A 25,112-nucleotide genomic window follows, 5' to 3' on the forward strand; every position below is an offset into this window, starting at 1 on the left:
TTTTTGCAGTTATCCTTTTGGTAGAGATAGTTTTTTAGAACTTAGTTATCCTACTATTAGTTGTTTTGCTTTAAGGTAATCGTTGTTAAAACTATTGATTTTGAGTGATAATTTATGCCCCTAATTTGCTAATAGTTTATACTATAATAGTTAAACGCTTGACTCTGTTGATGTTAAACGCTAGTTCATTCCTTAATAGTTAAGTACTTGATACGAAAAAGGGCCTAAAAATTTTATTTCGCTTTAGGCCACCAAAAACATTGAGCCGGCCCTGCATGGCTACATAGCACGCCATAGCGGTCGCTATAGCCACTATTAACAACTATGGCTGAAATGTCATAGATACGCTTCGGAATTGGTAACTTATGCTAAAGAAAACAAAAACACACAAGAACCACAACCACATCAAACTCTAATCAGCAGAAAGAACTTCCAACTTGAACCTGCAGTATGATGTGACTGTCACTGGAGAAGCAATAATACATATTTGCTAAGATTCATCAGAGTTGTGAGGTTTACACTTCGTAATACAGTAAAAGCACAGCAGGGTGAGACTAAAAAGCACAGCTTAACCACATAATCACATCGCTAATTGAACCACGCACTAATTTCAAGTCAAACTAAGTTCTAAATCCAACATCAATCTACCTATTACACCAGACTCGTGTTGTAGCAAAGATGAATAAAACAAACACAACGTCAGATGGCAAAAATGCAAAGCATAGTCCCACAAGCGTTCATCGAATTGACCCATCGGATGTTGATAAAACTTTGCAAACACCTGCAGAAGTTGTGAATGGCAGATCTTCATAGCAGGCTACAAGATTCTTGTCTGAATGTAGTAGATCCACTTGCAGCGTCTTCTTCTTAGGGTTTAGAACATCATCCGGCTCACCGTCAAACCCACAAATTCAACCTGACATCATCACAAATATTGGTTTTGTAGTTTTATACACATGGAACGGAAGATTGTATAATTATGAGTTAGCTGCTTACGTTATCACTAGTGGAAGCACAAAGAACCATAGCTTGTGATTTAATTCCCCTCATGGTTGCTGGCTTTAGGTTGCAGAGAACACAAACCTTGCGGTTCTAATAAAAACAAACAAAGAGAACTGAGAACCGTAAGCCAATTTGTGGTTTAATTCCCCTCATGAATGCTTAAGTGCAAGATATATATTATAAAAAGAACCTGCATCTCTTCAAGAGGAATATATTTGAGAAGACCACTAACGACAGTCCTATAGGTTCTTCACCGACATCATTTTTTTCCAGATACAAAGAATCAGCATCATGATGTTTCTGAACTTCCTTGATAACCCCAACACGGATATCAAGTCTGTCGATTGTTACTTCCTTTTCCACAGCAGCAGCTCCTTTAGTTTTGGTTTCACCTGCAGATTTAGCTGCTCGTTCTTTCTTCCCACTTTTATCTGCAAAGTCAGTCGATACAAATAGAAAACGAAACGTACATAAAGCAAAGAAATAACCATCACCTATAATTTTTGTGTTCTTCAGCTTTTCAGTAAGCTTCTTCCTTCACAGCCCGGTCAGCTTGACTCCCAGCAAACTTATTCCTAGAGAATTCCACTTCTTCCTCCATCTGCACATCACACAAAAATAGAAAACGAAACATACATAAGAGATGTTCAAGTGACTTCCGTCTCTCTGCAAAGTACAAAAAGCAAAGAGAAAAATAAACAAAATGCAACAGGGGAGCAAATTTACCAATTCCAATAACAATGTGGAAGGGATCCCAATTTTCTGACCAGCGGGTAAGATCTCCCTACGAGGAGTTCTAGCCCCCTTTCACCTGCAACATCAAGCTTTAAGAAAGACATACTGAATCTGAATGGGAAAATATAAAAAGCTGAGTTTGACTATTGGATAGTAAGAGAGAATCAGATCAAGTTTCGGCTAGCCATTAAATTAGTAGATTATGTTACATTTCTCAGAAAAGGGCAAGACTGAAAAATGTAGCACAAGTTGACTAGAAACTGAAGGAATAAAAATCACCAAATTTTTGTTCAGCATCTTTCATTGCGCAAACATCTTCTATCAGCTGCACAAAAATTGAAAAAAAAAAACAAACAAACAACATAAATGCAATAGTTCCTTATACAGATAAAAGAAACACAGCAGGACAACAAGGTTACCAGAGGCATAGTGGTCGTAAGGCAGAAATGGAATCAGCAATTTCAAAACTAATTTGTCTATCAAAACGAACCATTTCAGCTGGGGATTGATCAAGTTCAAACCCAGCTTCCGCCATCTTCTTTAGAATTTTTTCAAGATTATCCACTTGGTAATTCTGAACAAGGGAAATGGGAGGATGGGCCGGCGCCGCCACACGACAGCCCGGGGACGCCCCACACCGAGTGGCACCGTAGCATTAAAGGTGATCATCTTCTCTCTTTTCTAAACTTCAAGTTTGATAGCCATATAAATAGAAAGATGATCAAAGATGCTGATGAAATTTTTGATAAAATGGTTGAAAGCTCCCTTCTGTTCAGTCATATTCAACTTGAGTTCAATTTTGAAAAAGGAGCATAGGATTTTGATTCATGTTTTTAGAAGAATGAACATGATTAATCTTCCCATAGACATATACACCTTAAACATAGTTACAAAAAGCTTCTCTAAGTTGAGAAAAGTCAATTATGGATTTAGCCTTGTTGGTTTAAGTTTTAAGTTAGGATTTAAGCCCGATGTGGTTACTATTAGGACATTGATGGATGGTCTTATAAAGGAAGACAGGCGGCTGGTACTTTGTTTCAAGATTATCCACTTGGTGATTCTGAACAAGTGCTCGGATTATCAAGTTGAAAGTCGCTCCATTACTTTTACAACCATATAACTCAATACAATTGAACCAGTGTAAATCTTCAACAAGTAGACCGTGTCTACAAAATCCCTTGAGCTACTCCTTCGTAAGGTGATTGTAGACATCGAGTTCTACAACATTCTCCTTCGTGGAGCTACAACATTCGCCTTTGTATGGGGAGCTAACGGTAAAAGGGTTGAGGCCCGATATTTACAAAGCCAGTAAATAATGAACCCCTTTGAACTTGCTAGCACCACGAAGAAGAATGTTGTAGAACTCAATGTCTACAATCACCTTACGAAGGAGCAGCTCAAGGGATTTTGTAGACACGGTCTACTTGTTGAAGCTTTACACTGGTTCAATTGTATTGAGTTATATGGTTGTAAAAGTAATGGAGCGACTTTCAACTTGTTGATCTGAGCACTTGTTCAGAATTACCAAGTGGATAATCTTGAAACAAAGTACCAGCCGCCTGTCTTCCTTTATAAGACCATCCATCAATGTCCCAATAGTAACCATATCAGGCTTAAATCCTAACTTAAAGCTTAAAGCAACAAGGCTAAATCCATAATTGACTCTTCTCAACTCAGAGAAGCTTTTTGTAACTATATTTAAGGTGTACATGTCTATGGGAAGTTAATCATGTTCATTCTTCTAAACACATGAATCAAAATCCTATGCTGCTTCTTTTTCAAAATTGAACTCAAGTTGAATATGACTGAACAGAGAGAGCTTTCAACTATTTCATCAAAAATTTCATCGGCATCTTTGATCATCTTTCTATTTATATCGCTATCAAACTTGAAGTTTAGAAAAGAGAGAAGATGATTTTGACCTTTAATGCTACGGTGCCACTCGGTGGGGCGTCCCCGAGCCGTCGTTGGGCGGCGCCGCCCCATCCTCCCATTTCCATTGCGTCAGCATCGAGAACAGTATCCACAAGATGTTGAAGACAGGCCATGAGACAAAATTGTTGTTGTTTTCGTGTGGTGACACGTCACCGCTTTGTTCGTCGATTTTGCGTTCAGTGGTGGTGGTACGGCAGTTGTGGAGGTCGTAAGGGAGCGGCCGCGGTGGTGGATTCCTGGCCCCATTTTAGGAAGGGAAGTGTGAAATTGTGGAGGGGTTGGTGGTGTTTTGCTGGTACGGTGGTCATGGTTGTGTGGCGTTATAGAGAGGTTGTTTGTTTCTACGTGAGGAGTGGAAGAACCCTAGAACTGGTACACATATAGAGAGAGAGAGCCGGAGAGGGCTGGCATGACAAGATGACAAAATTGCCAAAAATTAAAAAAAAGGTAAGTTACACTTTTCGTCCTTTATTGTTTGTATCGGATTGCAACGGATAGCCTTAACTTTAATAATTACAGTCACGGTCATTTTTGTAAAAACTGTTACACCCTACATCCTTTAGCCCTAACCTAATTAAAATTTTCAGTTAACTAGCATATGAGGGTAAGTTAGTAATTTTACTAATATAATAATATCTATACTACTTTAATAAGGATATAGGAAGGACAGAATGGTAATTGAACAATGTGTTGAAAACACCCTCAATGCACAATGTACAACACTTGAAGCACCAAGAAACACAACATAATTTACCCTTCAACTGATTCATCTTCAGCCATCCATTTCTTTCACCTTTTCACACGGATTGTGATCTGAACGGTTGATATTCAGCTCACACGGATCAAGGGTTACTTTCATTTGATTTACTCTCACAAAACTTCATCAACCCTTTTTCTCTCTCTCTCTCTCTATCTGGCGACTCATGAACCTGTAAGGATTTCACCAGATCTAGATCTAGGGTTTTACTTTCATTCGAATTCAAATCCATGACCCCAACCTGTGACGGTGTGGTGTGCAGTGTTAAAATCCGCTGATTAGGGTTCCGGCAGTGGGATTCTCGAGCAGATTGGTGGCAGACGAGCATCTGGCTGTAGATGGTGGTTGAGGTAGGTTCCGACAACCCTGTTGAGGTTTTGGTTCAGATGCGCGACTCATGCTTGATTTCAGGAAAACTAGGGTTTCGTAAGTTGAGATTCCGGCGATCTAGGGCTTAAACAAGCTTTCTCCAGCAATGTCCAGCAACGAGGTGAAAACCAACACCCGAAAAATGTTTTTTTTTTCGATTTCATGTATTCCTGAGTTCACCAGATTTCGATTTTTCAGGATCCGTCTACGATTTTGATGTTCCTAATCGTTTATCTATTACACAATTGCACATGTATTAGTTGTGATTTCCCCTTTTCAAGATCCCCAAGAACATGGTGTTCGAGAGGGAGAGGCCGCGGATGGAGTTTACTTCATATGGGAAGGCGAGGTAACTTTTCTCTTGTGCAACATGTGACTTTTAATTCTTGAGTTTAGATGCATATTTGAGTTTGGTTTATTCTAGATAAGTAATATATCTAAACAATTTATAAACAAATCTAAACAAAATCTAAAGCATCTATTCATCAAGAGTATTTGTTTTCCAACAATTTTCGTTAAACAAAACCTGTTAGCTTTTAGTATAATTTGATACTAGATTTTATTCTGCTCTAAAAATCCTCTAACTAAGATTTTATTATACATGAACAAATGTGAAAGATTGTTAGCTTTTGCATTTTTGGTGAAAATTGTTCAATTTGTGATCTTATAATACATTTTTATAAACAACTATTTTGTTAAATATTGTATTCAAAAAAGTTTCTGAATCCAAATCATGATGGGTGTCCAACTTGCAGATGAGGATGAAGAATGGATTATCAATTTCAATGAATGAGAAGCTTGTGGAAAATGAAGAGTTTTCTTCAGTTTGGTTTGGAATTGGTTAGTTAAAATGAGTCAAACAGGACCTTGATTGCTGATGTAGGTCAAAAAAGCTACATTGCTGAATAAACCAAATTATCAAACGAAAATTAAAATACTAATCGGTTAAATTGTTTTCACAGATGAAGAAATGTCAACTGGTGCATGAAAAGTTGAAAACAAAGATGACATCTCAGTTATGGAGGTATCTAACTTGATTAATTAATCCTTAAAGTAATTACTTTACTTTGCTCGATGCCCATTCATTGAACTTTTGGCGAGTTGGGTCACTGGTTTAAACTTATCATTTAAGTAAAAGAGTGGTCCACTTGACCACGGAGTTAGGGCACTTACTATAATAGAGGTTTGTGATTATTAAAAAGCGCCGCTAAAGTGTTATAGAGATTATAGAATAGTAGAGTTCTCATATGTAATGTTTTGAGTGTTGAGTGGTGTACATGTGGTATACATGGGGGTCTATAATGACAATATGTCTATTTTTATGCCGTGGGGTATGGTGGGGCGGGGGTTGGGGCTTGGGTTGGGGCATTGGTTGACATGTGGAATGGGGTGGCAGATATGGGAAACCCACTAGAACACACGGTATGGTGGGCGGGGGTTTGTGGGCTTGGGTTGGAGGGCATGAGTTTGGTTTGACCATTGAGAGTCTGCCATGTCACTTACTAGCCAGCCCCACGCCCAGCTTCAAACCCACGCCAATGGGGGCCACGGCCAAAACCCACGCCCAACCCAAGCCCCCGGGGTGGTGACTTGGGCATTTTACCCCAACCCACGCCCAAACCCTCGCCCCATACCCCACGACCTTAAGTACTTCTATTATGGATTTCAGGAAGTATCTATCATCCCTTTGCTATATTTTTTCCTAATCAACCTCACTGTTGAATTTTTATAGAGAGCCGTACCTGGGGCCACTGGATCTTCTACAACTATTGAATTTTCATAGGAACTACCAAAAGGTGGATTCGAGAAACACATTTGAATCTTGGCAGTCACCCGGCTCCTCTCATTGCTGGTGCTTTAGGCAGGTAACTCTCTTTCTTGATTGTCGTTTTACTTGCATACGCCAAGTTATGATTGCATTTGTTAAAAAAAATCCATTAACCTTCATTTTTAAAATATTTTAACAAATGAAACCATCGTCTGTTTGTTAATCTCCACAAGCTATGATTTTTTTTATATCTAACAGGATGTCAATTTGGTCATATTTGTTTGAGCTTTTTGCAGATCTAATTTGTTTTTATGATTAGATTGTTGATAACAGGATGGTAATATGGTCATATTGACGTCCCGTGTTTTCGCACGATTATTTTCTCGCATAAATGAGGTGTCTTGATGTCATATTTCTTGTATTATCAGATGTGAATTTGTAACATAAGTGTGTCTCTGAATTAGTTGTGGTCTGTTTATAACTTTTAGGAACAAAATACACATGCTGATAAACAACTAACATATCAGTGCCGATGTTCGTTTCTCGATTAATATCACTATATTTGTCTACACATTCTCCACTATCATTTTCTCTTAATTACATGTATAAAAATTGCAGGATGTTCATTTGTATGCTTCCTTTTCTGACATGCTAGCAGCCGAGGGTCTCGCTAAAGTTCTCCCAGGTGATACCATCGAAGAAGGTAACACACTCTTATTGGCATTAAGTTATTTCGAGTAAAATGTCATTTTCATCCCTGAGGTTTGGTGGGTTTTGCGACTTTCGTCCAAAGGATTTTTTCCGCATCCGGATCCAAAAGTTTGAAATCTTGCCATTTTCATCTGGCTCATTAACTCCATCCATTTTTCTCTGTTAAGTCAGAGGTATTTCCGTATTTTTTCTGGCTTAAAGGGCAATTTGGTCTTTTTCATTTTATGTTAAAAGACCGAATACCCCTGAAAAAGACCGAATTACCCATTAAGTTAACAAAAAAGATGGAAATACCTCTGACTTAACGGAGAAACATGGATGGAGTTAATGAGTTGGATGAAAATGGCAAGATTTCAAACCTTTTGGATCCAGATGCAGAAAAATAAACCTTTAGACGAAAGTCGCAAAACTGGCCAAACCTCAGGGACGAAAATGACATTTTGCTCTTTTTTAAAATAGAGTGTTAACGTATATGGTTTTATAATTTATATTGTTTAATTTTGGGTGTCTGCAGTTAGCCATGTTTTCAAGACTTAAGAATGAGTATTTTTCTCAACTGTGTGGTTACTGCTTGGAGAAAAACAAACGAATCTTGGTATTTCAATATGCAACCATGGGTTGTTTGCATGAGATATTACACGGTAAACACATCATAAACATCCTTTTCTGATGTTTGTACATGATATATGACGGTAATAAACATATATTTATGTTAATTAGGGAGAAATGGCGGTGTAGTTCTCAACTGGGCTTAGAGTTAAAATTGCCTATGGTGCAGCGAGAGGTCTTCAATATTTACATGAAAAGGCTCAACCACCTATTGTGATGTAAGGTCAAGCAATGTTCTTGTGTTTCATGATTTTTAAACAAAAATAGTTGATTTCAGCTTGAGCAATTTATCTTCTGACAACGCAGCTCGGCTGCATTCAACAAGGGTGTTGGGAACTTTTGGTTACCATGCTCCTGAGTAAGTCTTATTGTCAGATAACACTAATTTTCTGGTTCATAATGTTGGTATTTACTGATTAGTTTCATGAAAAGATTCATATGTTTTTACTCAGATATGTTATGACTGGACAGATAACTCAAAAGAGTGATGTCTACAGTTTTGGGGTTATTCTTTTAGAACTTTTGACAAGAAGGAAACCTATGGATCACACATTGCTAAAAGGACAACAGTCTCTCATTACATGGGTGTGCCTCACATCCACATTTTACATTTTGAGTATCAAATTAATTTCTTTTTAGCTAAAACATGCAAAAGTCTCTAAGAGGGTCGGGTAATACAACACCAGTTTTAAGACTATGGGGTACGGGGCGTGGGTTGGGGCATGGGTTGGAGAGAAACACCCAAGTCACCACCCCGAGTGGGCTTGGGTTTGGGCGTGGCCCCTTGGGCAGGAGTTTAAGGCCGCACGTGGGGCGGGGCTACCACATGACATGGCGGAACCTCATTGGCCAAGAGCACTAGCCCTTTGAAATTGGTTTTTTTTCCATGCCACCCAACCCACGCCCCACCATACCCCTTTAAATTGGCTTTTGGTCTTGGGTGTCCCATAGTCCACGTGTCGCACCATGCCCCAACCCATGCCCCACCATACCCCACAGTCTAAATAGAGAACTATCCGTACATAGTGCTTTAAATGTGATACATAACACGGTTATGTAACTGCATAACCACCTCTCTTTCTCTCTTCTGCATTAATAAGTGCTTACGATGTTCTCTGTTTAAATCCGGTAGTGTGTTGAATGCTCCCAATCATTAAAGTGAAACTATTTTTAGTTCATTTTAAACTATCATATTTTCAGCTTTACGATCATCTAGCATCTATTCTTATGGTTAGTTGCTCCAAATGTTAAATTAGTGATAGCGAAGTACTTTTTGTCACAACAAATTTGACCAAAGTAAATGTATTTTTTTTACAGTTATAGATTATATTCACTGTTGATGTTATGTAATATCTACCACTTGGTGTAGGCATTGTGTTACGATGGCATTCAAAGACTTCTGGGTATTTCACAAACTGTAGGAACGGTTCCCGATGCACTTCCCCTGCCCATATCGACATTACTTTCTACTTTTACATTGACACATAATCCCGATGTATGAATTATGATTAGATATTGTTCATCATTTTTTGTAAGTTTTGCATGTTGAATGCTCATAAACTATTTTTGAAATTTTACCACGTGATTGTTCAAAGCGTGTAAATAGTTTTGGGATGAAATTTACCAAGACTTGTGACATACATTTCATGCGATCATTTTTTGATTCATTTAATCACATAAGCGGGTTTGGTTATCAGGTCATAACGGGCCGGTCAAATAAATACCCTCAGTTTTCTAACATAACAACCAAACAATCATGCATATTTACATGAGATAACGAGATACCTATTCCTAATAACTACACCCATTGAATAGCAAAAGACGCATTACAACAAGTTTGTGAACATGGAGGTTATTTTGATATCCAGAGACTACAACAGTTAATTTGATACTGGCCCCACATCCACCTGAAACCGTAACACATAAATGTATTTATTTGTATTCGTATTTATACACATTGTCTCTGCTTAGGGACAACTTAATTTCCTGCACCATTTTCTTCTCTGGGTTTTGGCCGGTTTAGGACATATTTAGGAGCTGTCAACATAAAAGAGTAATACCGAGACGAATTTAGCTTCCACCATCTGAGATAGTTGGATACCGAGACGAATTTAGCTTCCACCATAGTTATTAAAGGCGCCAGGCGCACTCATGCACACCCTTAGAATTACTAACAGATGTTGTGTTATCCGTTGCATCGTGAATTTGGTTTTGGTTATGGCTCAAAACCAAACCGCCCCGTACATAGCCCTAAACTAACCAACCTAAGTGATATGTTTCCCGCCGCATCGCGCGGGTAAACGGCTAGTATATATAAACAAATAACAACCCTCACCACCACCAAATCCAACCATCACCACCACCAAATCCGACCCCCACCACCACTGTGACACGCACCCCAACCTCCAACCTCTTCCGGCAACAACCACCATCTATATACTTCAAGAACAAATTCAACCGAAACAGAAGCAATTCCTTAACAACCAAATTCAAATCAATTTAAACCTAAATGCATCTACTTACCAGATTTCCAAAAAAAAAAAAAAAAATCCACTAAGATGCACTAAAGTTCTACAATCCACTGAAGTTACTGCTAGTAAAACTGTTGAGGTTCAACAACTCCTAATAGACCACACCCCAGCCAATGATAATTTGGCTTTACCACTATGACCCACAAGCAAAAAGATAAAAGAAAAGAAATGCACAGGAGAAAAAAGTTTATGTTAAAGTGAGTCAGTTTAAAACTGCTAATCCAATTAACAAATCCCAGATAACAAAAGATGGTGAATCTACCGGTAGCAATCCCAAGATCTAGAGAAAAATTAATGAACTTCATAAAGCTTTAAATGCAAAGACCATTATCCCCCATTTATGAGGCCCTAGGGTTTTGAGCACAACGCAGGTAGGTGGCGACGGCTTGGTGATGGTGGTGGTTTCCGATAGTGGTGGTTGCAAAGACGACGATGGTACTCATGGTTGCTGGAGGCTGGGGTGGTGGTTGTCGGATGGTGCTGATGGTTGTCTGGTGGGGAGAAAAGCTAGAGAGGGAGAAGAAAAAGAAGAGAGAGAGAGATAGAGTCTTTAGAGAGAGAAGAGAAAAAGGTAGAGATGAATTTACATATCTACAAACTTTATGATGGGGAATAGTGACTGCCACCTTTCTGGCAGCAGCTCACTATTGGTGAGTTTTCTTTTTTTCCTTTTTTTATTATTTCAGTCAAATTCTGAATTTACTCTATTTAAATTTATAGTTTTTTTTAGGAAAAATTATCAGTTTTGTACTTTATCTTTATATCATTTTTTAGACGATGTTCTTTTTAACAAATATTGATAGGCGGTGTCCTTTACTAGGTATTTTGTTGCAAGTTTAGTCCTTTACACCCAATAATTAACAGGGATTTTTAACTAGGTTGGATGTAAAGGACTAAACTTGCAACAAAATACCAAGTAAAGAAGACCGCCTGTCAATATTCGTTAAAAAGGGCACCGCCTGAAAAGTGGTATAGAGATAAAGGACAAAACTTGTACTTTTTCCTTTTTTTATTGGTTGTGTTTTTTCTTCTTCTAGCTTAATTACAATTTTTCTCTTAGCTCAAATTTATAGTTTTCCATTTGTTTTTTTTTTCTGTCAAATTACAATTTTGCCCCTAATGTAAAATTGCAGACATGTCATCGTTTTAGTGTTTTTTTTTTTTGACAAACTATGGTAGTGTTTTGTTTTAGTTGGTTGGTTAGGTTTAATTTTTATTCGTGCCAAGCAGCATCCTGGCACACGCTCAAAAGTACAACTTTGCCTCACTTTAAAAATATAGTTTTCCATCGTTTTAGTTTTTTTAGCAAAAGTATGGCAATGTTTTGTTTTAATTGATTGACTCGATGTAATTTTTTTTAAGATCGTGTTATGAGTAGTATTTACAAGTAACTGAAACACAGACGTATATGTTAAGAAAGAGAAATATTCTGCTTAGTGCCTCGCAACGCGGGCGGGGCAAAAAACTGGTACACTACATATTCCATGGAGGGGAATAGTGCAGGCAGTTGTCTGCCACTTCCCCATTGGTTCAGCCAAATTACGATTTTACCCTTTAAATTTATAGTTTTACCATTTGTTTTGTTTTTTCCCCTCCCAACCAAATTACGATTTTACACTCAGTTTAAATTTATAGTTTTGCCATTGTTTTTGTTTTTATTTTGTCCTATCAAATTACGATTTTGCCCCCAGTGTAAATTACAGTCACGTATTTTTTTACAAAACTATGATAGTGTTTTATTTTATTTGGTAGACTTCGTGTAATTTTTATTCATGTCAGGCGGCTGCCTGACACACGCTCATTTGTCCTGAAAAATTACAATATTGTCAGGAGTTTAAAATTATAATCTTTCCATCGTTTTAGTTTTTTTATTTTTTCCAAAAGTATGATAGCGTTTTGTTTTAATTGAATGAATCGATGTAATTTTTTTTAGAACGTGGTACAAGTAGTATGTACATGTAACCAAAACACAGACGTACATGTTATGAGAGGGAAATATTCGGCTTGGTGCCCCGCAACGCGGGCGGGCCAATAACTAGTTCCCTACATATACAAAAACCAAATGGGGGAATAGTGTCAGGCGGCTGCCTGGCACTCCCCCATTGGACCAACACGTTTAATGTTCTATATTCGTTTTAAAATTACGCTTTAGCCCCAAGCTCAAAATAAAATTACGCTTTTTGTCCCCATCTCAAAATTACGATCTTGCCCTCAATTCAAAATTACGACTTTGCCTGGCACTCTCCCATTGGACCAACCAGATTATTATTTTATATCCATTCTAAAATCACGTTTTTGTCCCTCTTTAAAATTACGGTTTTGCCCCCAGCTCAAAATAAAATTACGCTTTTGTCCCCGGCTCAAAATTACGATTTTTCCCTCCATTCAAAATAAAAGTGTGGTTTTGTCTTCAGCTCAGAATTACCTTTTCGCCCCAAGTTCAAAATAAAATTTTGTTTTTGCCCCCACTTAAAAATTACTATTTTGCCCTCTGTTAAAAAAATATGATTTTTCTCTGTTTAAAAATTGTGATTTCGCCCTCAATTCAAAATTATGTTTTTTCCTCAGTTCAAAATAAAGTTATGTTGTTGCCGCAACTCAAAATTACGATTTTGCCCTCGATTCAAAATAAAATTGTGCTTTTGCCTCAAGCTTAAAATTATGATTGTGCCCTTAGTTCAAATTTATGTTACGTTGTTACCCCCAGGTTAAAAATTACGAATTTGCCCCTGTGAAAATACAATTTTGCCCTAGGTTCAAATTTACAGTACTGCCATTACTTTGGCTTTTGCCAAATTACGATTTTACCCAGTCAAAAAATACAACTTTCTCTTAGTTAAAATTACAATATTGCCATTGTTTTAGTTTTTTTTATCAAAACTAGAAAAATGTTTTGTTTTAATTGGTGGACTTGATTTAATTTTTTTTCGTGTCAATGAGCTGAGCTGACTAACACTCGCTAATTATTCGGTCATCGCCCCGCAACACGGGCGGGGCATCGAGTAGGTGTTTGTGGTTTTCTTTGTTTTAGATCGGGTGTACCTATTGGCACACCAATGTGCCTATATGCACACCCTGCAATGTCGAGCTGTGGCACGGCGTTTTGGTCCTGTCAACCAGACAAAAACTGACGGGTGTCTGACGGATCTGTTGACCGGACCAAAACGCTAATCTTTGGCCGCGTTTTGGTCCTGTCAACTAGACACCCGGTCAGTCTTTTGTCTGGCTAACAGGACCCGTCAGATACCCGTCAGACAACCGTCAGTCTTTATCTGGTTGACCGGACCAAAACGTCGCGCTTTGGACATAACCCGACACTGCAGGGTGTGCATATATGACAAAAAATCACTTTTTTGAGTTGGCTATCTACACACCAAGTGTGTAGATAGTTTGAGCCTTTAGATCTGTAATGTAATTGGTGGTTTTAATGAAATGAAATTTATATAGGTGATGGATTTTGATTTTAGACAGTGAAATGTTTTGTTATTTTTTGTTTGTTGTGTATAATCTGGTAATGCATGTTGGGTTTTTCTATACAGGTCTTTCACTTCAATGGTTAATACTATGGATGTACATGTCATTTCTAACTTCAAAGTCATTCCTGGATCAATAAAGCTTTATTCTTGGAATTTCATAGTCTGTTTCTTTAATTATTTATCTATGCTTTATCTAGATTAATAAAAGCTTAATTCTTGGGGGAAAAAATAGCCGCAATATAATTTTTTTCAACATGTTATTTTCAATTGTTTATGTGGGTATTGAAGGAGGTCCTAGTAAGTTTGACTCAGGTCCTTGCAGGATCTATACACTGAACAAGGCAAAAACCTTACCAAACCATTCCCTTAACCCCCGACCAGGTAGCCAACATATCTCTATATAGACCGTAGAGATATGAATGATCTGAGTTGACTACAGCTCGATGCCACGCACTCTTGTATTCACCATTAATCAACGCCTATTAAGAAAAAAACAATAAGCTAGTTAGCATTCGAAATTGCTCAACCCGACACATTATCATGTTGGCTACACAAATATGTAAATCACCTCTAGTTGGTCGCCAATGTTGATGACAAACGCGTTAGGGTGTGGTTTAACCGCTACCCATTTGCCATCTTTTTGAACTTGTAATCCAGAGACAAGCGTGTCTTGAAGGAGCATGGTGAGTGCATTAGGATCAGTGTGACCAGGCAACCCATAAGTTAACTCAGGTTCAGGGCACAGTGGATAATAGTTGATGGCCATATGTTGTCCTTGCTCGCCTAATATCGTATTTAGTCGCTCTTTTTCTAAACCTAAACTTTCCGATATGGATTCAAGTATCCTCCTCCCCAATTCGCATACCGCTATACAGTAATTTCCAACATATTCTCTGAAAAATAAATTAAAATAATAATGACGACATTGATTACCGAACTAACATATACTTTTTATGTCAAATTTAAATCATAACGGTCAATATAGATGAATCATCATAACGGTACATACATATATTTTTTTTTGAAATGTGTGAATTATTCGCGAATGTTGGGAGGTCTAGCATACGTTATCTTAATCAGGTCCGCGCTAGAGAGCCCCTTCGTACAATAGATCCCCAATTTAAACCTCTTAATGAGAAATCCTTATTACTCAGACTCGAACTTTATACCTGGAGACATTTACAAGTAGGGAGAATAGTGCCAGGCAGCTGCTGCCTGGTACTCCCCCATTGGACCAACACGTTTACTATTTTATATCCATTTTAAAATTACGTTTTTGTCCCCAACTTAAAATAAAATTATGTTTTTTGTCCCCATCGCAAAATTACGATCTTGCCCTCAACTCAAAATTACGACTTTACCTGGCACTCCCCCATTGGGCCAACCAACTTATTATTTTATATCCATTCTAAAATTACCATTTTGCCCCTCTTTAAAATTACGGTTTTACCCCCAGCTCAAAATAAAATTACGATTTTGTCCCTAGCTCAAAATTACGATTTTTCCCTCCATTCAAAATAAAATTGTGGTTTTGCCCTCAACTCAGAATTACTTTTTCACCCCCAGTTCAAAATATAATTCTGTTTTTGCCCCCTACTAAAAATTACGATCTTGCACTATGTTCAAAAATGTGATTTTCCCCATTTAAAAAATTATGATTTCGCCCTCAATTCAAAATTACGTTTTTTCCCCAGTTCAAAATAAAATTATGTTTTTGCCCCCAACTCAAAATTACGATTTTGCCCTCGGTTCAAAATAAAATTGTGCTTTTGCCTCCAGCTTAAAATTATGATTGTGCCCTTAGTTCAAATTTATATTATGTTGTTACCCCAAGTTCAAAATTACGAATTTGCCCCTGTGAAAATTTACAACTTTGCCCCTGGTTCAAATTTATGGTACTGCCATTACTTTTAGCTTTTAACAAATTACGATTTTACCCCAGTAAAAAAAAACACAATTTCCCTCCGTTAAAAATTACAATATTGTCATTCTTTTAGTTTTTTTTTGAACTATAAAAGTGTTTTTTCATTGGTTGACTCGATTTAATTGTTTTTCGTATCAATGAGTTGCCTAACACTCGCTCATTATTCGGTCATCGCCCCGCAACGCAGGCGGGGCATCAACTAGTATAAATATAAAAAGGATATGGTAAAATGATTGAAATACCCTCATGTGCGAGGCACATGCAATACTTAACTGAAAATTTTAACCAGGTTAGGACTAAAAGACGTAGGGTGTAATGGCTTTTACAAAAAAAGAACCGTGACTGTAACCAAGTTAAAGGCTATTCGTTGTAATCTGATATAAACATAAAGGACGAAAAGTGTAATTTACCCTAAAAAAATAAATTAATCAAATAAGTGAGTTAGGGCCATCAACTATTTCCTTGTTTCATTTTTGGAGAGTATCCTTCAGTGTAACGTGACGCTGAGATGGAGGGGCATTTATATTGTTATGAAGTAGTTCCTGAAGCCACTTACCTCTAAATATATATATTTTCTCTATTATATCAGGGTAAAACATTTATATGGTTATGGAGTAGTTCCTGAAGCCATGCCCGTGATCGGTACATTTTAGTTACACTCTAGTTTGTTTTAATTATAAGGCAAATTGGATTTAAATAATCTCAAATCACTGTTATTGGCCAATAATAATCTCAACTCATTTAATCACCAATAATAATCCGAACTATTCACTTTTGTTTGTAAAATACTCCTAGTTAAAAAATCACTAACCAGGTTAAAAAATTGCTGATGTGGCTTGCCATACACTTTTGTTTGTAAAATACTCCCATCCTTCCATACACTTTTTACATTCTTCCGGAACTAAAACCACACAAAATAAGTAACTAATAAGCGTTTTATTTTTCTAATTGGACTAAAAATCATTCCAAAATACACTAAAAAGTATAATCACAAGCAAAAATCAATACCTTTGCATCCACCAGACAGATAAGGGTTACCTTCTTCTAATTCGGACTCACAGCTACACTTCACAGTGTTAACCGAACGATCACTACCCTTCTTCAACTCATGTCTGCTAAAATTATAACCACAACCCGCTTCACTAAATTCATTATCCGACAATGTCCACCGAAGTACAACCGCAATCAAAGAACCATTCCCAGCAACAAACCGGCCCGAAAACAGCTCATCAACATAAGAATTATCAGCCACCAAGAAGGCCGAAACACACGATTCCCCACTCGCGGTCACATTCACACTATACATATCCATATAATAAGGAATGCTAGTCTGACAACAATTAATCCCATCACAATAGCTTCTGTTAACACTCCCGCATTCTTGAGAGCATATCGTCGAACACCCGGTGTGCATGTTTCCATCACTTAATATCTCACCAGTACCACACCCCTGAACAATAAACCTATTATGCAATTTGGAAAACAAGAAAGGGGTGTGAGCAAGATTCAAAATCTGTGTAGTGTTGCAAGCCGAGGTCATTGGGAGATTAACAAGAACCATCTGTTGGGTTAAGTCTACAGCTAACAATGGGAGGTTGTTGAGAGCAGATAGAAAGGGTTTAGAGGAGTTAATGCAATCAACAGCGTACCATTTGTTGAGAAAGCAGTTGGGTCCCATTCCAAAAGGGTATGGAAGTGTGATATTCCCACAGGTGTCTGTGCATCCTGGTTTGGAGTAACTGGGTGCTGGTGCTGCCATTGGTATGGAAGATATGAAGATGGTTAAAAGGAGGATAATGTGAGGCAGCTTCATTGCCTCTGGTTCCTGTGTGAATGACAGACACATGGTGGTTGTTGGGGATATATTTTTGGCAGTAGATATGTTAACGGCCAAATTTAGCGGGTCCATAACTACCGACACCGTGCAAGACTTATGGATACGTTTGATATTAAATAAGGCATTTGATTTTTATTGTTGTTGACCACAACATTTTCCACCGTAATTTAAGGTGTTTGATTTTATTTATTTCTTTTTTTCGTAGCGTGTTAAGCATGTCAGGTATATTATTATAACTATATAAAACGTTTACATTGTAAGATGGTATATTATTAAACTAGTATTAAGCCCTGCGTTGCAGCGGTTGTCGTAAAATTGTATCAAGTAGTAGCAATATTATACCATTGTCAGCTATCACCAGCACCCGAAAAACTCGTAAAAACAAAATAAATGAAAACGGAAAAAATTAACAGCGAGCGAAAAGCAGACGTGAATCATGCACGTTTATTGCAGAGAAATCAAACCGAAGCGTATAACATAGAAAAAAATAACTAAGTCAATCGAGGACCGGCGCATTGCGACGGACTTGTTAAACGAAGAAAAACAGATGTGTTGCGACGGGCCAGTTAAACGGGAAAAAAATATACAAAAAATGTTTAACCCCACATGCATGTTTCGGTGCGTTAACTCACAAAATTTTGAACGAAATGAAAAACTTGGGAAAGATGAAAAGTATGATGGACCAAAATTGAAAATAAAAAAAGAGTTGGGTTTAAATTTCAATTGATAAAAAGCTTTGGGTTAAAAGTAAAAAAAAAAAACAAAGGGTCTAAATTACAAAAGAAGAAAAGTTTTAGGTTAGAAATGAAAAAAGAAAAAAAAACCCACAATATGAGGTACAACACCATAAATTACAAAAAAGTTAAAAATTTAATTTTTGTAAAACTTGAATAAACTATTATATATTAATTGAGTAAACTCTAGTTAATAGTTAAATATTTATTTATTATCTACATAATACACGATATGGTTTCAATTTATTTATTATTCTTTGTTTAGTTTAAAATTTGTGAATTATTAATTCTTTTCATATTAGTTCAAGAGATATTAATAATTTACTGGATATTAGTATGACATCTGTGAATTGTAATCATTGTAAACAGTTCAGTTATCAATAAAATAATTTTATTTGACATCAATGTTTGTTTGTTTATGTTTGACAGTTGAGTAGGGATCCTACAGAAAGTGTGTTTTTCCTAGAAAGTCTAGGAAGCGATCTGGGCCATCCAATGGGTGTGTTTAATGGTTAAGATGAAGTCAACGACAATCTTGTAATTTTTTAGTTTATTTAATTCATTGTTTTAAAAGACTAGGGGCAATTTTGTCAATATATCGTGTTTTAAATAAATTAGATAACCGCCGGTCAAACCCAGTCCTTAATTCACGCGATTTTCCCTCTCTCTCTCTCTCTCTCTCTCTCTCTCTCTCTCTCCAAACCCATCTTCGAAACCCCAATCCCTACCAAAAAATAACTACAATCATGGAAGAAGATAACTTTAGAAAGGATGGAGAGCACCAGATCAAATTAAAACACTTCTCCATCTCCACCATCTCCGAGTTCATCATTGTCACAACCCCCGTCCCCTATCAACCCAGGAACGGAGGGCCGTGAACCAGTTTAAGTGGTATCGGTGTTTATCAATTTGGCAGCGGAAAATTTCATCAGGACCGTAGTTAGGAAATATTTTATCAGAGTTAAACATCAAAAAATATTTAAAATAAAAATGGGATAAAACCCAAGTTTCTCTTATAATACTTTTATAAGTGGGACAAAACCCGATTTTTCATTTTGTTACATTTATAGGGAATAACCCCAATTATTGAAAATAATTCTCCTTTTTAATTAGGTAACTTTTATTGCCACTTTTCTAAGCCTTCAATGCTCTTCAGCTGGCTTTTATGGGCTTCACACTAAGTTACCTGAAACACGTGTTTAAAACATTTTATCAGCAGGAAATACTGGTGAGTGAATCCGAGTTTAATCAAAACAGGTTTTATCATTTCATAGTATTGAGAGCGATTACAATGTTTATATCTACACAATTACTCATTCAGTACTTGCCACTCGACCGGATCCGTGGCAATGGTCATATCACACATTGGCTAACTCTTCGTCCAATTGTGAAGATTATCAAGTAATGTATACAAAACCCCATAATACCGGCAGTAATTGAAGAATTACAAAGACTCAATCACTGCTAAATTGCATTGTAAAACATTTAAGGTTTTGTAAAAACTGTTTATAAAAAGGAGATTACTCACATTGCTATTATAGGCCTTTCCTTTGTGACTTCCTGGTTATAATCTAGTTAAATAAACAATGCACACGTGTTAGTATAATAACCCATTTTAACATTAGTAATACCCTCCCCGAGACGGCATTCCAACGACTACGTCGGGCAGAACCACGACAGCCGTTACGGAACCCTAGATCAATCGGGCAGCGTATCTAATACGTATCCAGGGGTTATAATACTTACAACGAGGCAGAGCTTCACTAATTAGGGGGGTATAATGCCCGGGTATAAAGCCTACACTATAGAAATTGAGAGAGAAAATTGAATTCTGAACGAATTGAACTGAAGGCTCGACAATCCAACTTATAGGGCTGATCTTGGACCTTGTCGCGCCCCGCGTAGAAGACAGCAAGGGCTTACGCAGCCCGCGAGGAATGGTAGGGCGGCGAAGGATCGCTGAGTCATCGACACGTGGCAGCTTCCGGATGAGCTTTGATCCTGAGCTGTCGCGCCCCGCGTAGCCCGAAGACAATGTCTTCGCGGCCCGCGAGCACCTCTCAGAAATTGTTTTTATTTTATTTTTAATTATGTAAAGGTATTTCAGGACCGTTTTACATGTACGGGGTGTAATTTAAGACATGTAGGGGCACTCTAAATATATTAGGGGTGTTGGAAATATTTTTGGAGAGTTGATATATCTTGGTACCACTCCTGGTTTATTTAATAAAATATAAAGTGCACTCACTTTAAGTATAGTAACTCGATTTCACTTTATCCCTATGTCACGAGACAGAACCCCAACGAATTTAGGCAGAGCCTTGACATACGTTACGGGGCCCTACGTCAGTCGGACAGGGTATTAATGATCAAGGGTTAAAACACTTAAAACAAGGCAGGGTTTTATTATTATTATTTAAAGAAAAGAAAAAAATAGATTATAGAAATTTAGAGTGGGGGAGGCGACTGAGAGAACACAAAAGAAGGAAAAGAGCAATTTATGAAATTTCATCTTGTTCCTATTTATACACATTTCTAAACTTGGAAACGAAGTTAGAGAGATTCTATATGCATTCTGGAAAGACACGTACCCACTTCAATTTAATGCAAAGATCGATATATATATATATATATATATATATATATATATATATATATATATATATATATATATATATAGTGGAGGGTTCAAATGAGAAGAATTTTTTTGTAAGAAGAAAAAAGAAGAAGTTTCAACCAATAAGAATACTTCATTTTACTTCATTTAATATTTGCATTTAATTTTAATATAAGGGTATATTGGTAAACTTACATAAATCATTAATTTGTATTCTTCCTCTTTAATAACTAACTAAATTAAATTTGTAACTCTTTTTCAAAATATATACTTTTTTCCAAATTAATAAAACAACTTAATTTAAAGTGTAGAATAAATTACTAGTTGTGTAGGATAAATTACGAGTTGTGTAGGATATATTTGGAGGTGTGTAGGATAAATTTCGACTGTGTAGGATAAAATTCTATAATGTGTAGGATATATGTAGGAAAATTTTGATATGTGTAGGTTTGTAGATTATATGTAGAATAATTAATGATTTGTTGACTAATTAATTAAAGAGAAAAAATTAATGATATGAGTTATAAATGAAATACTATTTTACTAATATGCCCTTTCTTCTTTTTCTTCTCACATTAAAATTCTTCTCAAATGAACCTTCCCCTATATATATATATATATATATATATATATATATATATATATATATATATATATATATATATATATATATATATATATATATATATATATATATATATATATTGTTTAATGTAACGTAAACATTAGACATTTCAAAGTTTAATATTATTATTTTATATTATATATATATATATATATATATATTGTTTAATGTAACGTAAACATTAGACATTTCAAAGTTTAATATTATTATTTTATATATTATAATTAATTCAGCCGCTTCACTTATTTGGCGTTTATAACTTCTAAAATTTGACGTTTTATAAAACTATGAATATATCATTAGAACGAGAATATTTGTATCTACATTTTGAACCAAGTTTCATTAAAAACGGAGTAGGTTCAAATATAATGTATTTTTGTAATCTAATCATTAAACGGTTCCTATGTTTGCTAAAAATACCTTACGTTTTTATTGGTCAACTTACCCATAATCTACTAGTGTAATAACTTTATTTTAAATTTAGAAATTTTGGAAATGTTACATCCTCCCCCACCTTGTTCTAAATCTCGTCCTCGAGATTTGGGCTACGATATTTTCTTGGGGTTACATCACGCATTTTAGTTGGTTATCAGGGTGTCTGGGATAGAATCAATAGATAAATATAAAGATATCATGGGATAGTTGGTCTCAAAACTTAGTTTCAGGATTTGATGTTAACCAAATGAAATTCCATTAACAAGGTGACCAGGGTTCAAAAGAGATATTTGATAGGCATAGAATTTGAAATGCAATGACATTCAATGCCAGAAAAGAACTTACTTTGATCATCAATTAAGGAAGATTCTGAATCAATAATCTCAATTTGTGAATAGAAGTATGAAAAATGATTTGTCAATGATCAACCTAGAAATCAATAACGTTTATTTAAATGGCAAGGATACACTAGACAATACAATAGAATTTAGTGTATCCTAGTCTTAATACATAATTGTATCAAGAATACTTGAATGATGAGTCAAACGAATGATGTATGATTAGGGTTTACTATTAGCACAGGCTACAATTTATACAGACACCGCAATGTGTTGTAGTGACTGAAAACGAATTCACAGTTTTCGAAATTAACTGAAAGTTTCAAGGAAGCAAATCTAGATAGTTCAAAAGATAGGGTATTTCAATTGAATTAAATAATGTGGAATCAGTTCAAAGATGAACAAAAAATTACTAGAGGTACAATGGAATAAAAATTTTAGGTACCTTTATCTTAACACAAATTTGTATTAAGACTCGTTTAGGATAACGAATCAATAAATAGATAAATTCGTACCTCGGTGTGAAAATGAAATGAGTTCAGGTTTCAAAGAAATCGCCATCGCAAGGTGTCGTGTTTTAACAAATGATATATCGAAATTGAAGATTTTAAACAAGTTTAAATAACGAAATTACCTTGAATATGATGATCTCAATTCATTATATGGGATTTTGAAATTAAATATATAAGAGCAAGTTCAAACAATTGAGCTTGGTTTGGACATAGTCCAACAATTGATATATGTATTGACAAGAAATGGTTTCAATGAAAATCTGATAAGTAACTTTGAAAAGGAGTTTTCCAAGAAAGTTGTTGACTTGATTATCAAAATCAACATTTTTATGATTGGGGGATTATTGAAATGAGTATAACGAAAATATTTATTCAATCTTATAATTAAAAGGTCTTTTGAAATGAATTCACATGAATGACAAGCAATGCACGTATATCATAGGAAAGATATGAGAAAAACAAAGACCTTTTATTGATGAAATTTTGATCGGAATTAAAAGTCAACTAATAATTAAATGCAGACAAAATATAAGGGTGCTTTATTTTAAAAGTTGCTGTTGGCTCGGGTGTTATAAATTTTATGCGTTCTCCTTAGCTTCATCGGGGTTTCGATCATCGTTATCGGGTGCCTTAGATAGTTTCGGACAGTAGCGACGGAAGTGGCATGTATCTCCACATTTGTAACATGCGTTATTTTCCATTTTCCTTCTACATTCTTCTTTTACATGTCCAGCTTTCTTGCAAAAGTTACAACGAAGTGTCTTTTTAAAATAACGTTCTCTTGCGTGCTTTTTGCTGTTGTTGGTAGATTGTGCGATTTCTGGTTTCATTCCTTTGTCCTTGGAGGATTTGTTAGAGTAGAATTCCTTATAGGAGTAGCCATAGGTTGTGGTTTTCTTTCGTTTGGAAGATGGAGTTTTGATACGAATATCATGACTTCCGTTGATACTAGGGTTAGGTATGAAGTGAAGTGATGGGTATGCTTACAATGTATAGTAGGATTCTCGTTTATAGGCACATAAATTTTAATAGCTTCAATGATCGAAGGTATGGCATTCGATATTTCTTGAGCTATTATATTTTCTATAGTATTTCTATCCAAAGAGTTTCCATTACTATTCTCAATTTCTTGATCACATGCTATTTCCTTTGACATCTGAATTACAAACATGTTTAGATATAATTATCACAGAACTAAGAAATTATACATGCATATTTTGTTTAACACAATTATTATAGCTATTAGTATGATGATAATTAAGGTAACCTATACCTGTTATGTCTTAACATTTTCTTTTACTATATATCTTATCAAATTATAAGGAAAATAGAATCTTGTATGTATTGTTTCTTCCTTTGATGTAATAGCTTTTTATATTGCCTCAATTTACTTATATTTCCAAGGCTTATGGCTGAATAGATATATAAAGATAAAAGCTTTATATGAAATTCTAAGATTTTCCGTTATTGATTCATTTATTGTTTTTCAAGAGGTGATGCTAATACAAATATCCTTAAGGTATCTTTTTTTGAATTAAAGCTGGGTAACAAAATAGGTCTTAAGTAAACATGTTGGTTGGTTTCTTCTGTTATATAAAAGCTTGTCTTTCTACAGAGGACATTTGATTCTTATATTATACATATTATCAAGAAAATTGTGTCTTGTATATATATACGTATAAATATAAAGTTTTAAAATTTCCTTTATAATATCAACCTATAAAAATCTAGTTACATAGTTAATTGTATTAGCTATCCTGTTTATTTTCATAACTTTGTTTATTCCTTGGTATTAACCGAATAAATTTCTATAAAATTTATTGAAGATAATGTTTTAGAACAAAAAGGGAATTCATCAAAAAGAATAAATTCAATAGAGATATAATTTTCTGGATTCTTTATAGAGCAATTTTAATCTGGACAGGTTAACTTAAATAACATATTTATAATTTAATTCAAATTCTACTTATTTTAATATTCGTAATAACCAATACAAAGTCTGGTGTTACTAAATTCGATCCTTAATATATTAAGAAATATTAAGAATGAAGTATTATCTTAATATATATACATATGACTTAAATAGAACTTATCAAATAGTAAAAAGTGTTTCCTTTAGAAATATATGTATATATATTTTAAACCATATTGTTATACTGTACTAGATATTTTTGTACATATTTTATTTCATGGATGA

At 35.6% G+C, this 25,112-nt stretch overlaps 1 protein-coding gene, 1 long non-coding RNA gene and 1 pseudogene across 4 annotated transcripts in view; 1 reads left to right on the forward strand and 2 right to left on the reverse strand.

Annotated features, from left to right (window-relative positions):
* The window catches only part of LOC110912331 (wall-associated receptor kinase-like 2), an 82,216-nt gene extending 64,475 nt beyond the window's left edge, over positions 1–17,741 (reverse strand). For 2 of the 3 annotated variants that reach the window (XM_022157026.2, XM_022157025.2), the window contains exon 1: positions 16,826–17,741. In XM_022157026.2, coding sequence (XP_022012718.1) covers positions 16,826–17,726 — 901 coding nt within the window. In that variant the 5' untranslated portion in view covers positions 17,727–17,741. The remainder of the gene's footprint in view (positions 1–16,825) is intronic. The other variant, XM_022157028.2, reaches the window with a different exon arrangement.
* LOC110912337 lies at positions 593–1,999 on the reverse strand. Its single transcript, XR_002577866.2, has 4 exons — positions 1,729–1,999; positions 1,193–1,603; positions 997–1,092; positions 593–916 (listed from the first exon to the last, which is right to left on the reverse strand). It is a non-coding gene; the product is annotated as an uncharacterized LOC110912337 (long non-coding RNA).
* Positions 4,526–9,480, forward strand: LOC110912333 (annotated as a pseudogene).
* Positions 17,742–25,112: the final 7,371 nt, after the last annotated feature.

This window comes from Helianthus annuus, chromosome 14, assembly GCF_002127325.2.
Source record: "Helianthus annuus cultivar XRQ/B chromosome 14, HanXRQr2.0-SUNRISE, whole genome shotgun sequence".
Lineage (NCBI taxonomy): Eukaryota > Viridiplantae > Streptophyta > Magnoliopsida > Asterales > Asteraceae > Helianthus > Helianthus annuus.